Source organism: Ictalurus punctatus, chromosome 22, assembly GCF_001660625.3.
Source record: "Ictalurus punctatus breed USDA103 chromosome 22, Coco_2.0, whole genome shotgun sequence".
In the NCBI taxonomy this organism is placed as follows: Eukaryota; Metazoa; Chordata; class Actinopteri; order Siluriformes; family Ictaluridae; genus Ictalurus; species Ictalurus punctatus.
In genome coordinates, this window is record NC_030437.2 from 8,273,926 (window position 1) to 8,289,961 (window position 16,036).

General features: G+C 39.1%; 2 protein-coding genes across 9 annotated transcripts; one reads left to right on the forward strand and one right to left on the reverse strand.

Annotated features, from left to right (window-relative positions):
• Positions 1-394: 394 nt before the first annotated feature.
• On the forward strand, positions 395-4,930 carry zbtb26 (zinc finger and BTB domain containing 26). 6 transcript variants are annotated; one of them, XM_017452348.3, is made up of 3 exons: positions 406-566; positions 2,011-2,060; positions 2,200-4,930. In XM_017452348.3, exon 3 carries the CDS (start codon positions 2,215-2,217, stop codon positions 3,439-3,441), a length of 1,227 nt encoding a protein of 408 aa, XP_017307837.1. In that variant the 5' UTR covers positions 406-566; positions 2,011-2,060; positions 2,200-2,214; the 3' UTR covers positions 3,442-4,930. The 6 variants fall into 6 exon arrangements, with proteins under 6 accessions (XP_017307838.1, XP_017307837.1, XP_017307833.1 ...); XM_017452350.3 differs by having other exon boundaries at positions 529-546; XM_017452349.3 differs by lacking the exon at positions 2,011-2,060 and having other exon boundaries at positions 395-546.
• A 170-nt stretch (positions 4,931-5,100) lies between these two features.
• zgc:101858 (SDR_c11 domain-containing protein) lies at positions 5,101-14,654 on the reverse strand. Of its 3 annotated transcripts, none has more exons than XM_047149737.2 (8): positions 10,805-11,028; positions 10,491-10,707; positions 7,744-7,922; positions 7,536-7,629; positions 7,334-7,403; positions 7,198-7,234; positions 7,042-7,105; positions 5,101-5,341 (listed from the first exon to the last, which is right to left on the reverse strand). In XM_047149737.2, the coding sequence occupies exons 2-8, from the start codon at positions 10,542-10,544 to the stop codon at positions 5,183-5,185; spliced, it is 657 nt and encodes a 218-aa protein (XP_047005693.1). In that variant the 5' UTR covers positions 10,545-10,707; positions 10,805-11,028; the 3' UTR covers positions 5,101-5,182. The 3 variants fall into 3 exon arrangements, 2 of the variants coding, with proteins under 2 accessions (XP_047005693.1, XP_017307840.1); XM_017452351.3 differs by having other exon boundaries at positions 10,491-10,661; positions 10,805-11,026; XR_008393244.1 differs by lacking the exons at positions 5,101-5,341; positions 7,042-7,105; positions 7,198-7,234; ... (1 more) ...; positions 7,536-7,629; positions 7,744-7,922 and adding exons at positions 12,109-12,227; positions 12,307-12,374; positions 13,282-13,375; positions 14,228-14,302; positions 14,561-14,654 and having other exon boundaries at positions 10,492-10,707; positions 10,805-12,031.
• Between the last annotated feature and the right edge of the window lie 1,382 nt (positions 14,655-16,036).

The window sequence follows — 16,036 nt, forward strand, 5'->3', positions numbered from 1 at the left end:
TAATTATAAATAACGGTGAAATGCACGAATTCTTACTCAAATCGCCCTATTCATGTAAAGCAAAAGGAATTGGTAATGACAACAGTAATTTCTTAATTTTTATAGTTGGCTATAGCCTATGGCAAGTGACACCACCCGGCTCAGATTATTGAATTATCTTATACTGCCCCCTTGTGCAAAATATGTGTCAACTGAATAACAGTAAACAATATGATAGACAAATGTAACATTGATCTTTTTATTTAATAGCATTATAATATTTTATTACATTAGTTTAATATAATAGTATTATTATATTTTTTAAGAGTAGAAGTGAGTTAAAGATTTTTTTTACACATTAAAATAAATAAGACCGAAAAACCACTTCCGCCTCCTAGCCCCACCCACTTCCTTCATCACATGACTGCGCCATTGGGTACTTCCTGAACTGCGTACTACGATACTAAATAGTATCTCAAAATAGTATGAGACTCATAGGTGGCGTGTTGCTTCAACCGCACTCTTTAGTATGCTAGTATGCGGTATCGGACATAGCTGTTGTCTCAGGTATTAATCCGCCCATAACGGTTAGCTCGCTTTCCTTTATTTCTCAGATGGTGTGTCTCCTCATATCATTGTGTCTTTGTAGCTGATTTCAGCCTTGTATTGCAGCTTAGCTGTGCTCTTCCAGGATGTATTTATCTGTTCAGGCGAGATAATTGTGAAAAAAAGACAGCCACCAAGCTAGCTAACTGGCTAACATTTAGCTAATGTAGCTACAGAATTGCGGATGTGTTTTCATGTTTTGTAGCTGATAAAGTGCTGTGGTCCGCTCCAGTAATACATCAGTGATATATAGGAGTAAACACCTGTACATCAGGCTGCAATTGTCGCTGGGTTTCTTATCATCTGCAATGTTTCAGGATATAACTGACTCGTATTTGTTTTTTTTTTTAATATATATATATATCTGCTGTTTATCAGTCTAGTTGTTAAGAAACAGTGGAAATGTGATGTGAACGCCATGTATTGTAAAAACTGCCTCACCAGAATTACCTTAACACAGACTGTAACACTGATCTTTTCTCTTTTAAAAGTTTATACATGGCATGACTAAATGGACGGTTTTGCCCTTTCGCATAATTCTTCCTACAAACACTTGTAATAGGCAGATAAGTCTGAAATAAATCATATATAGCATGTAGCCATAGTCATAACTGATTTTCTGTCAAATTAAGTCTTTTGGAGCAGACAGTAACTTAAAAATGAGACAGTAGTTATATTTATGTTTTATGTGAAATTAGTGATGGGGGAAATAGTTTTAATGGGAGTTGTATTGGTATTAATGGACTCTGTAGTGGTCCCTGTGGGTTTCTACTGGTGACTTGTTCCCTTACAGTATATAGGTTGCATGTTATGTCTAGTGGATACCATTAGAGTTGCAACTAACGATTATTTTCATAATCAATTAGTTGTCCGATTATTATTAATTTATTATTATTTAATCGATTAATCAGATGAGGGAAAACTTTCAGTGCCATTTTTTCATATATTTTAAATAAAATCCACAAACTGAGTTACAAATATAAACTTAAGACTAAAACTTTACCCAACTGTTTGTCCAAATATATAAGACTGAAAAGAACAGAAGAAACAGACACACACCAGAATATATATTATTAATTTAGTTCTGTAGTTTAATTCCATGCTTTTTTTTTTCATCTATAAAAAGCATTGAATTCTACAGACCTAGCGATCCCTGGTTGATTGGTAGAACCTGTCATTAACAAAAATATATAGAATATTATTTAAACATTTTAAAAAGTTTCCTACAGACCCCCTGCAATTACACCACTGACCACCCTCCTTGGCATACTCTCTATTCATTGACTACGATTTTCATAATCGATTAGTTGTTGCTAGTCTAGATACCATTAATGACCAATAATGTTAATGGTTTTAATGGTTAGCTGATGGTTTGTAATGGTAGTTGTAGTGGAAAGTGTGATGGTTTCTGTTGTTTTTTTTCAGCCGGGAAGTTTAACATCGAGCGGTCACTCTGGACAACCTGTGTTAATTTGGTTGGATTATTTCATTGCCTCAAACAAGTAGTAATGCTTGTGTAGCTTATGTTAGAGGAGAAATACAATAGAGTCCTTTACCTAATAACTTAATTGTAAATAAACTGATCATTCTGCTAACAGACATGCTGTATTTTAGGTAGCGCCAGCAGCCATGGCACAGGATGGTGTTATTTTGCAATTCAGTTTCGCCACATTTGGTGACTCCATGCTCCAGAAGATGGACGTGCTTCGAAAAGACAGACGTTTCTGCGATGTCATTGTGCACATCAATGACATCGAGATTCCTGGTCACAAAGTTGTGTTTGCTGCTGGCTCTCCTTTCCTCAGAGACCAATTTTTCCTTCAGGACTCGCACGAAGTTGAGATATCGACACTGCAGGACGCAGAAGTTGGACGGAGACTACTTCTCTCTTGCTATACAGGGACTCTTGAGTTCCCGGAGCTGGAACTGGTCCATTATTTGACCGTAGCCAGTTTTTTACAGATGGGCCACATTGTGGAGCAATGCACAAAGGCCCTGAATAAGTTTATTAAGCCTCAGAAAATTGAGGATTCCCATCAGCCTTCCAACATTAACACACAGCAGCAAGAGCTACCACATATTCAAACAGTGTTTGATGATGATGATGATGATGATGATGAAGAAGAGGCGGACAATGTGATTGAAGACGACAATGACGACGATGTAATCATTGAACCAAGATCACCTCCTGTGTTTCAGAGGAAATGCCAAGGAGAGGAGAGCCCCATCAATATCATTAAAGTGGAATCAGTGGACGATCGAATGCAGATGTCTCAAAATTTACAGAGTGGTCCTGCTCGGTCCCCTGCACTGTGCTCCCCAGAGCCCCAGCACTCGCTGATTAACTCGACCGTAGAGACGCGGCCTGCTGAGATGGCCCCTAATGCCATTCTCGACTATGCGCTCTCCTCTCCTGGACCCAGCGGCTTGGGGAAGGAGAATGTGTGGAGCTGTTCTCGGAATACTGACAAAGGCATGCAATGGTACCACCAGTGCCCAAAATGCGCCCGCGTCTTCCGCCAGTTAGAGAACTATGCCAACCACCTGAAGATGCACAAGCTGTTTATGTGCCTCCTCTGTGGCAAGACATTTACCCAGAAAGGGAACCTGCACCGGCACATGCGCGTCCATGCCGGAATCAAGCCATTCCAGTGCAAAATTTGTGGCAAGACATTCACGCAAAAGTGCTCACTGCTTGACCACTTGAACCTGCACAGCGGCGACAAACCGCACCGCTGCAACTACTGTGAAATGGTGTTCGCTCACAAACCTGTCCTGCGCAAACATTTGAAGCAGATCCATGGCAAGAACAGTTTTGACAATGCCAATGAAGGTAGTATGCTTGAAGGGTTTTAAATCTACAGTACTATGGCTACTAAAAACTTGTGTAAAGACCTTTATGGTTTATGAAACTGAAAATCATCCTGTATATATGGCCTTTTATGCACACAAATTGTTAAATATGTACCCATCATATGAACTAGGGCTGGACGATTAATCGAAACCGAAATTCAGAACCTCTAACCGACGTAATTTCCCCTTGTTGATTATTTCATTTTTAAAATCCTGTTACTACTTTCTCCTTAAGAACATACCAACGCATATGTAGTCACGTGACTCCGCACCATCCAGTCAGCGGCATGGAAGCAACTAGGAGGTGGACTCGAACACAGAGTTAACTGAGCAACAGAAGCAGTTTGTATCAAAGAAAAACACTGTCTTGTTTGGACACATTTTTGCTTCAGTAAAGAAGACACCGAACAAAAAGACATCAAATGTAAACATTGCAGAAAAACTGTTCTGGTAATGCGGTTTATTGGTGATAATACCACCAATATCACCAATACCACCCAGCAACAAGTGCCTCCACAAAGCATGTGTCGATAACACAAGCATTTAAAAGTTGCTACACAATATGAAAAAGATTCAAGAAGATGGAAAGAAATAACTGATGCCATTTGTTACTACATCGTGAAAGATATGGCTCCCATAGCTACAGTGGAGCGCAGTGGGTTTAAATACCTCGTTAAAACTCTCGACAGAACATAGACTATGCCATTGCAACTATATTTTCCCCAAACTGCACTGGCCAACATGTACAAAACATGTCATAAAAAGGTAGCTGCTGCACTGAAGTCTGCAGTTTGCAGCCACATCTGATCTCTGCTCAAGTAGGACCATGGTTTATATAATTTAATAGTATAGAATAGTAGCTGAATAATTTGTGTTTCCCTTTAATTATTTTGAAGTCAAAAAGACAAGAAATGCACGCTTTCATTAGAAAAAAATATCCCAACTTTAATAGTTGAGCATATTCACAGTACAAATCTTGTCAGTAAACTATGAGGGCAACCCAGCCCCCCCAAATAATCGTTCATTAATAGTAATCGCGATAAAACGATCAATTAATCGAGACTTTGATTTTAGGTCATATCGTCCAGCCCTAATATGAACTCCATTACTTGTATGGTTATGTAGTTGGTCATTGTACTGTATTCAACAGCTGCTGTTTTTAATCATTTTAAATGAATGGTTGGCTTGTCATGGTTACACTAAGTTGGGCCCTTAAACCTCAACTGCTTAGTTGTATACTTTCTCAGCTGTTAGTCACTTTAATTAAAAGCATCAGCTATTCTGTCCTGGATAGATACCAGCTATCCTTAAAGTGTTTTTAGTGGGACCTCTGCAAAATCCGCATGAAACCTCAGTCATGATTCATGTTATTTCCTCAACTGTCTTTTCCAACAGTGTAAATTCATACTGAAATAGAATGATTTTTCTAATTCTACCTGTGAGGTTACTGGCAAACTTGTGATTCATTAAATAAAGTGTCAATTATAAATCAGTTAATTCACCTTAATTTTGATTATTTGAAGAAGTGATTTTAGAATTGTGAAAGATGCTGTCCTTTGCAGACCTACAGGAAAAGTGTATCCTTTATCACCTAATCATAATGAAATACAGTCTAATTCATGTGTGTATGGGAGAACAGAGAAAAACAAGAAGAGTCAAAAATTTATGAATGATTTACCCAAGACTCTTTACTACAAGAAATTATTTTAAAAAATTAAAAATCTGATTTTTTGGAGTGATGTGACTATCGTGGACACATGGCATGACGGCCTCCGTCTACTGGGAGAGTCACACCTGTAATAAAGGTAGCAGCATCTGAGGCCAGGAAGGCAATTGCCTGAGCCACTTCCCCCACCTCACCGGGTCGGCCAAGGGCATGCGTGACTTTACACTTCTCAAGAAACTACAGCAAAAGGAAGGGAAGGACAACACACATACAGTAATAGTTACAGTGCTGTGAAAAAGTATTTGATTTCTACTGTTTTTGTGTACAGCTCATACTAAATAGTTTTAGATCTTCAAATGAAATACAAAGGCAACCTGAGTAAACACACTATACACTTTATTCATTTATTTTTTTTTACTGAAGTCCCCCTGCCAAAAAAAGTTACCCAATACCTATAAACCATGTGAAAAACTAATTGCCTCCTTAAACTTAAAATCTGGCTGTGCCACCAATAACTGTAACCAAACACTTTCGATAACTGGAGATCAGTCCTTCACAGCACTGTGGTGGAATTTTGGCCCAGTCTTCTTTGCAGAACTGCTTTAGGTCAGCCACATTGGACATTTTTCAAGCATGACCTGCCCATTTAAGGTCCTGCCACAGCATCTCAATTGGTTAAAGTCAGGACTTTGACTAGGCCACTCCAAAACTTTCATTCTCCTTTTTTTGAGTCATTCAGAGGTGAGCTTACTCTAATGATCCTATGCTTTGGATCATTGTCTTGCTACATAATCCAGCTGCATTTGAGTTTCAATTTATGGACTGAAGACAGACATTCTCCTTTAGGATTTTCTGGTAGAGAGCAGAATTCATGTTTTCCTCAATTATTGCAAGTTTCCCAGGCTCTGAAACAGCAATGCATCCCCACACCATCACACTCCCACCACCATGCTTGATCGCAGGTTTTTTTTTTTCTTTTTCGTTTTGTGGAATTCTGTGTTTAGTTTATGCCAAATGTAACGGAACAGCTGTCTTCCAAACAGTTCCACTTTTGATTTGTCAATCCACTATCTCAAAAGGTTTGAGGATCATCAAGGTGTGTTTTGGCAAAATTAATACAAGCCTTAATGTTGTTCTGGGTTAGCAGTAGTTTTCACTTCACCACTCTTCCATGGATGCCATTTTTGCTCAGTGTCTTTCTGATAGCGGAGTCATGAACAGTGACCTTTATTGATGCAAGCGAGGCCTGTAGGTCCTTTGATGTTGTCTTTGGCTCTTATGTGACTTGCTGGATGAGTCGTTGCTGTGCTCTTGGAGGAAATTTGGAAAGCCGGACACTTCTGGAAAGGTTCACTATTGTGTTGAGATTTTCCCATTTGGAGAGAATGGCTTTCACTGTGATTCTTTGGAGTCTTAGAGCCTTTGCAATAGCTTCTTAATCATTTCTGGAATTTCTTTCAACTTTGGCATACTGTGTTACTGGGTAAGACCTTTTAACCAACTTCATGCTGTTGAAAAAGTTCTATTTAAGTGTTGATTTGATTGAACAGGGTTTGCAGCAATCAGGCCTGGTTGAGTCTAGTCCAGCTGAACCCCATTATGAATGCAGTTTCATAGATTTGGGGAATTAGTAAATATGGGGGCAAATATTTTCACACAGGCCCAGTTGGTATTGTATAACTTTTTTACTTCAAAGACTAACTATCATTTAAAAAACAGTATTTTCACTCATATGTTCACTCAGGTTGTTTTATCTTAGATTTAGTTTTAATTTCTGAAACAATTTAGAACGAGATATATACACAAAAACCAGAAGAAATCAGTTACTTTTCACAGCACTGTAATTATCAGGGTCACCAGGTTTCAAATGTTAAATAAGATATAGAAAGGTAAAAATATTATGACGAGACACTGTAATGATCCACATCAGGCCTTACCTGTTTATACTGTTCTTCATCTAGACCTGCACGCTTGTGGACCTCTGTTATGATCACACCAGGCCTGTAAAAGAAAGATATCAGCATTACAACAGTGAACAAGATAACAGTCATGTAGCCTCACTACAACTCAAGTAACAGGATAAATGAACTTACCCAACAGAGTTGACTCGTACTTGCTTTGGTGCCAGCTCTGAAATATAATTTGAACACATCACAATTACACATGCTATGTCATAATCTTAACACTTCAGATACATTCTAGCAGGATGAATAGAAAAGATTTCCTTACCAAGAGCGACACAGCGTGTAAACTGGTCAATAGCAGACTTGGACATGCAGTATGCGAGCACTCCAGGAAACTGCAGGATGATACGAATCACTGTGTAAAATTTCTAACTATAGAAGAAATTATAGAAACCAAAACATCCATTGCAACACATTTACAATTCAATAAAAGACAATTCAATTTCTGCAGGAAAACACAAACTCACTGATCGTTGGCCATTTACACTGGACACGTTTACAATAGAGCCCTTGGTTTGAATCAAATGCGGCACACACAAGTGTGTAAGGTGATAAACTGATCTGAAACACACAAAGGCTTTAAAAGGTTTCAGTCAAGACAAAAGTTTCCTCAAAATTCTTAGCCAAACGTCAATGTCAAAGGCAGCAGAATGAAACCTAAACTAAAACTCTTACCTGACGTTAACATTCATCACTTTATCATATTGTGCCAAGTCGGTGGTCTCTATGGTGCCCATAGCGAGGATTCCTGCACTGTTAATGAGAACGTCCAGGCGCCCAAAATGAGCAACGGTCTCTTCAACGGTTTTCTTCACGGTGTCCTCGTCAGTCAAGTCTCCTGGCACCAAGAGTGGCTGACAGAATACCACACAAACATAGCCTGCATATTATATACTTAATGGATGAGTTTTTACCCATTACATTTGTTTCACCATACTTGACCCCCCCCCCCCCCCCCCCAAAGTTTAACCAGCAAAGATCTTCAAATAACCAGCTACTTAGAATGACAAACTTGTGAGAATTTATTCTCAACTTACTCCTGGGGGAAAAAAAAAAAAAAAAAACACTCTTTCAGTTCTACTTTCTCTAGGAGTTTTTCCTCACCACCGTTGTCTCTGGCTTGCTCATTAGGGACAATTTCATAAATTAAAAAAATTCTATTCTGAATTTATACATTTATGTTAAGCTGCTTTGGGACAATGTCCATTGTTAAAAGTGCCATACAAATAAAACTGAATTGAATTTCATACTTTCTGTTCATAGACTTAAAATAGCAGTCACATTGTCATAACGCTCAGACCCCGAAATAAAATGAGCTGCCAATTTATTACATACTACCTTCCACCAGCATTACTGGTCATTTCATCTGGCGAACATACAATATTAGATGCACCTGGTAGGTATACTATTACTGATTGCAATCCAACTGATAAGTCGCTGTCTTCCCATTGACAAAATGGTCCAGCAGTTTTAAATTGGTCTTGTCTGAGTTTCTCTCTTGGTGGTCCCTTTCCGGTGATAGCCAAGGTGATGTGCGAGGACAAGTGGCAAGTCAAGCTCTACCCAGGATTTTATTTGCCGCAATGTTTATTGATACATTGAAATTGTGACTCTATTAACTACGCTAATATTATTGTACTACAGTATATTATATACTATAGTATACAAGTGCACTGTTTCGGTGTTGACATTTTGTAAGTAATATCTGCAATACAGCAATGTCCAAATGATGTACCACAGGGGATGCTCGGCACCCATAGGACATTTTATAGGGAATAGGGAGCAGAATGCAGTTTTGGACATATTGTTTTTTCACTCCATCGAAATTAGGACAGCTTCTCAGCGCTGCAGTAAAAATCCAGCTTGCTGTCTCATCCAGGTGTTCACACCCGGTGTTCACACCCGGTGTTCCCAGGCACAGGGACATAGGAAGGTGTTTTACATTGGGGGTTCTGGAAGTTTAAGTTACACACATGTGATGTGTACTAGCTACAGTCACAAAGCACTTAATTAGGAACACCTGTACACCTACACATTCATGCAATGATCTAAATCAGCCAATCGTGTAGCAGCAGTGCAATGAATAAAATCATACAGATGTGTCTGCATGTTCACATCAACCATCAGAATGGGGGAAAAATGTGATCACAAATGTGATTTTTGATCTGTAACTGCTGATCTCCTGGGATTTTCACACACAACTCTGGATTTTACTCAGAATGGTGCAATAAAGAAAAAACATCCAGTGAGCATCAGTTCCACAGCTGGAAACACCTTGTTAATGAGAGAGGTCCACGGAGAATAGGCTGACAGAAAGGCTACAGCAACTCAGGTAACTACTCTGTACTATTGTGGTGAGCAGAAAAGCGTCTCAGAATGCACAACACCACAACACACAAACCTTGAGGTAGATGGGCTACAATAGCAGAAGACCACTTCAGATTTTACTTCCGTCAGCCAAGAACAGAAAAGCTGAGGCTGCAAGGTGCACAGGCTAACCCAAACTGGTGACATGTCTACTGTGATTCCTCCATGGAAGTAAAGCTTCACAACAATATCTCTGGGTAACATGAAGACATAACATAAATCTGTCAGAAGGGCCCCATATATTTATTTTTGCCTGCGGCCACCACATAATCTAGGTTCACTTTTGAACCAATAAATAATAGCTTTGAATGCCACAACATATACGAGTATTGCTGTTAACCATGTGCATCCCTTTATGGCCACAACATGAGTCCCTAATACCCAAGCTACTTCCAGCATGATCATGCACCATGTCACAAAGCAAAAGTCATCTCATGACAATGAGTTCAGTGTTCTTCAGTGTCCTTCCAGTCACCAGATCTGAATCCACTAGAACACCTTCGGCATGTGGTCGAACAAGAGACTCGCAGCATGAACGTGCAGCTGAAAAACCTGCAGGAATTGCATGATACAATCATATCAACATGGAGCAGAATCTCAAAGGAACGTTTCCAACATTTTGTGGAACCCATGCCACGAAGAATCGAGGCTGTTTTGAGAGCAAGGTGGGGCTCTAAGTATTAGTATAATGTTCCAGCTAATAAAGTGTTCAGTGAGTGTATGTAACTTACCTGGGATAGACTCCAGATCCACCTTCTACCACCCTGACCAGGTTAAAACAGTTACTGAAGATGAAGGAACGAATGAACACTATAGAAAGGCTATTGTAAAATCAGAGAAGTGAAAAAAGGAGCTAGGAAATAAATAACAGCTGGCAGAGACGGTCTACCAGTTCAACCAGCCTGGTGTGTTCTGGAAGCTGGATTTTTCAGCAGGGGAAGCCATATTGTGGTGGTGGTGGTGGTGATGATGATGATGATGATGATGATGATGATAGCAGTGTAGTGTTTCTATAAGTGTAGATTTCATGGCGACTGAATAATGTTTTTTTTTACCTTTTTGCCCCCGCACTCTTCACACTCTTTGGCGAGTTTGCTGAGCTTGTCCATGTCACGGCCATTGAGAGCGAGTTGAGCTCCGAGTCTGGCGAAGAGTAGAGCAGTTCCAGCTCCAATACCTGAACTCGCTCCAGTGATTAACGCCACTTTATCCTCCAGCGAGCAAACCTGAGCAAGTACACCACCATCACCGGGCACTTTACACTCAGCAGCACTGGTACCGGAGGTCACATGTAGAAGTCATGCATCTGAACTGAAACTAACTGTAATAAAACCGTGCACGTGAAGGACTGTACAGAAAATAAACTTACACGAATCGCTCCCGACGTCGCCATCGCTGATTGTCAAGTTCACGAGCTTCTCACGCGCACAAACACCTTTAACTCAGGAACTCAACGTATAGAGTGGGCGTGGTCACAGACAAAAACACCGAAATAGACCAGCCAAAAAAAAAAATGCACAAAATATTACATTAAAATGCAAACTATTACAATTTCGCCCATATACAAACATGTATACAAATATCCACTGAAACAAAATTAAAAACAATTTCCACATTGTATGTGTTCCGGGTCGAAGTGGCCTAGGCAATGCCCAAAATAAAAGTCCCCAAATCTGTTCTCTTCAACGAAATGTGTTAAAAGTCATGCTAATTTAAAAACTTAGCAAAGAAACTCCAAGGCAAAAACGTGCTTCTTATCTAAATAATTATTTTATGTAGGATAATATCCACTGTGTTTTGTTTGCTATTTAGCAATGGCTGAGCTGTCCACTGATTATGTTGACATTGGGCAGCTGAGTCAGTGATTAATATCTGAAATATGTGAAATAACCTTGACTACATCTGTGTTTTGGGAACAGAAAAGACACAATACTACACCTCATACCAGGGGATGATCCTACCAGCAAGTGTGTGTCATTAAGTACGAGTGAAAAAAGGCATGGAGGTAATGTAACATAGGTTATAGGTGAATATGCTGATTTGTTCAATCCCTCCAGGATTCAATCGCAGAAATTGACACAAAATCAAGCACCAATCAAGCAATATTCTGAGAAGCTTGTAATTTCTTCAAAATCACCACAGATGTTCTGCAGATCTGGGCCAAGGCAAGTCATGTCACATCACAACACAACACACATTCAACCAGAGCCCTCTTCACAAAACTCTAGACAATCTCTGTACTTTTTTTTAATTTTATTTTATTTTTTTTAATATTATTATTTTAGTTATGTTAAAAAAAAGTGATACATGGTTACAAATCCTGTTTGCAAACAAAGAACATAAACAGAATGGGAAAATACACATAAAAAATTCACAACTTTGGAAAAAGTTCCACAGTGTTCTGTACAAACATTAAACCCCATCATTATTAAAGGACTGTCCTTATGGACCATCACAATCCACCGAATGTTAACCAGCAAATGGGTTTGCGTGAATAGTCACATCCTTAATGTGGACTTCATTCAAAGGCCGAAATGTCTTTTCATGAACAGGGAGTTTCTCCAACTCATCCAGAGTTTCCAAACCATCTATTATTCTAAGGAAGCAAAACAATGTTAATTAGTGATCTGTACTCTATTATGTACTGGATTTAACAAATGGACAATTACATACTTTCCAAACACTGTGTATTTCATGTCCAGGTGAGGCTGTTTGGCGTAGGTGAAATAGAACTGTGACGCGTTGGTATTGGGTCCATTATTTGCCATCGCCACCACCCCCCTGACATTGTGCTGCTCAAAAACAAAAACAAGGCACTTTAAACAAATGTCTTCTTTAGACAGAGGCAGTTTTTTTGGTTTGACAACATACTTTTAAATGTTCGTTAAATTCATCTTCAAATTTTCTTCCCCAAATACTTGCTCCTCCTTTTCCTGTACCTGCATTACGATGGAGAGAAAAACAAGGGCATGTAAGAATTAGTTAGCCAGGTATACACAATATCAGGAATATGAACTCAGTAAGGTATAAAATAATAATAATACTAAAAAGCAACCAATCTGAGAACACAGTCAGAATTTTATTTTAAACTTAAACAATTTTCACCCTGAATGAAAATATTTCTAATAAAGTTGAATGTGATCTTCAATGGTGCAGAAGCTTTATTTTATGATTCAGTTATTTTTTGCTTTCTTTCCTAAATGATCCACAATGCATTTCACCTGTACACTGATAGTGGTGAAGGCTGGAATTCACCTCTACCTAACTACAGCTTTAGTCCTTTAGTCTGCCCATCGCTCTCATATCCCTCATCTGTACATGCTGCTCAAACCGTTCAGCTTCCAAAGCTTCAACTTTCATGCTAATATCACCACCAACTCTAAAGCCATCTCACAGATCTCTAACCAGCCCAGCCGAGGCTTTGCTATAACTCAGCACAACTACGTTGTATAACTGAGTCCAGCGTTTCCTGTCTCCGTTGCTTTTACATTCGATTTCAAATGAATATTACATTGAAACTTGTTGAGAATAGGTGTGAGAGAAAAGAAGTTATTGCTCTTTTGATTTGGCAGCTAACAGCGAAATCTGACTGGTACCCCTTATGTTTGAGATTGATTATTTTGTTTCTCCTATTAAACCCCATTGTAACTGCATTAGCAATAGGACGTCAGTTTGGCACACAACCTTTAACTTCTCACGGGAATAATGAAAATACAGCATCAGCCAACCAATTAACACCATTATCACTAAGTACATAAAAAATATTTCAATATAAATATATTTAACGTTTTTTCAGGGTGGACTTTTCCATTAAAATCAGGAATTTTACAATTATATGATATTTACCTGTGGGGTCTCCTGTCTGGACCATAAACCCTTTTATGTTTCGATGAAAGATACACCCGTTGTAGAAACCGCTGGCACACAAGGCTAGAAAATTCTGTAAAATGATCAATTCAGTGTATTGACTTTTACACAGTACAGTTGGGGATATGAGTAAACAGTTAAGTACACAGTAAGATGGAGCATTACGTAAGATTAGTCTTTTAACACCCCCCACCCCCAGGATCTACAGTAACTATGACATTGAAGCTGCATCTAAATATCCCCATTACCCTACTATAAAGTGGGCGGAAAGCAGTACACCAAAGGAGTAGTATGTCCGAATTGTAAAATGGGGGCCGCCAGGGTGCGCCCAGGGGGCCTCAACAATTTGGTCGAAGCCACCAAGCCCATCCCTCCCAAAAGTGCGTTTTCTCTTTCTCACTCTCAGACAACCACACACACAATCAATTCCTATGTTATGTAAAGATGTAAGATGTAATTATTAATAAAAGGGGGGGGGGGTATATTCAGAAGTCTGTATTTTTTATGTGTTTTAAAGATATCTTGCAAAAGGGGGGCCTCGGTCAAATGTTAATGGCATTTGGGGGGCCTTGCCCTGGAAAAGTTTGGGAACCCCTGGTTTAGTGCATCAATGGCTGAGGAGCAGGTACTGAATAGACTGCAGTAGGTACTGTCACAGTACACGAGTGTCTATAAAATGATTGACAGGAAGCCCATCCAAACACAAACAAGTATTCCAGACCGGACCTCAGTTCGTTTTCCAATCTGATTTTCTTTTTTCACACTTTTTTAAAGGCCATAGCTTAATTCTTTTTTTTCTTCTTTAACCATGTTCTACATATCATCTAGGTTATGTGTACAAGTAAAGAATAAAACAATTCGACGATTGCACCTTTATGAATTAGTAAACCTGCCATGAACAGTATGTGACATTACTGTGTCCCACCTCACAGCTTTTTGGAGTCCGCTCACAGAACAGCTCGATTTTGATATCCCCGAGGTCTGTATGCAAAGTGACAGACTGGAAAAAAAATAATGGAGCATCAGTATTTAGTTAACGTTAGGTACTTACTTTCATATTGAATATAAAAGTATAGTGAAGTAGGCTGGCAGTAAACTAACAGATACTGTAACACACAGTAACGCTACAGCAATATAAATAAAGAAACTGGCGGCTAACCGGCCTGTGATTAAACTATAAATATAACACGTATATTATCTGCTGTTTAATAAGATTATACTGGATAATGAAAGACACAATACTCAAAACCAACATTACCATTGTAAACCGACTTGAGTTGAAGTTTCACTCCACTTGGTTGAATGTGGCGGTGTTAGTGCCTCATTAAAAACATTCCGGAAGAAAATGAATACTAAATTATAGTTCCCCTTCTGTTCCGTGACCGCAGCGGCTTGCTGCCACCTAGTGGTAGCGCATGTGATAAACACATACTGAGAATAAAGTGGAAATAGGTACACAGCAGAGACAATGGAAGTCTCGTTCTTTCTTTTTTACTTCACTATTGTCTCATTATTTACAGCATTTAGCAGACTGCCTTATCCAGAGCGACTTAGAGAAGTGCTTTGTAGCATCCTCATGCTAGTAATAATAGGTCAGGATCTAAGAACACTATGAAACTGAAAACTTTGCTAGAAAGGAGCTAGCATTGCAAGAAAAAAAAAAAAAAATCCATCCATCAATTTTCCATACCACTTATCCTACACTAGCTCGTGGGGGAGCCCGGAGCCTATCCCAGGGAATTTGGGGCAAAAGATGGGAACTAATCACAGGGCACAGTCACACACACATTCACACTACAGACCATTTGGAAATGGCAGTCTACAATGCATTATGGTAAAATGGTCATTGTAAATTGAACTTATAAAGCGCTTTTTTAAGTGTTTGATGAAAAGATGGATTCTCAGTCTTTGACGACTCCCATGGAGGGGTTCATTCCACCTCCTGGAGGCCAAGATAGAGAAGAGTCTTGATGTATGATTTCCTCGTACCTTGAGGGATGATGGCAGAAGTCAAGCCAGGTTAAAGGTTTCATGAGGTTTCATTGTTAGAGGGATCATGTTGGTTTGATAAGTGCCTTCAGGCTATTAGGGGTCTATTTTTGGTTGAGTATGAAAGCATCAGTATTTAAAATCTGGTGCAGGCAACTACAGGAAGTCAGTGTAGGGACTGAATGATGTGGGATGAGGTGAACATGAGGTGTTCAGCTGCATTCTGGATCACTTGCAGTGGTCTACTGGCCCCATCCAGTATGACATGACACTTCAGTCCCTCCAAAATTTTGCGTTCAGTGAAAATATTGCAAAATCATGCAATATGCAGAGGAGCTTGCAATTTTTCAAAATTACCAAAGATTTGGGCCAAGATGAGTTATGTGACGTCATCACAACGTGCATTCAGCCAAAGCCCTCTTCGATTCATGTGCGTCAAACATGAGTACAGCTAACAGGTCTCATTTACCAACAAACAAACAAACAAAAAAAAACACTGAAAGATCATGCAAAACAATTTCATGAAACTGCAATTTCATCAATTCAAGAAGTTTTCTGCAAAAATAACCAAAACATTTTAAGTTTGAAAAAAAAAAAAAAAAAAACGCAGCATGATATCAAGCATTTTTGGTGGCAGTAATCACAAAAAACTCCTCGCAATCCTGTACAAACTGACAATACAGTTGCATTTATACACTTTATCAGTAACAGTTAATCGTTAATAAGTTACAAAAAGGACAATGAT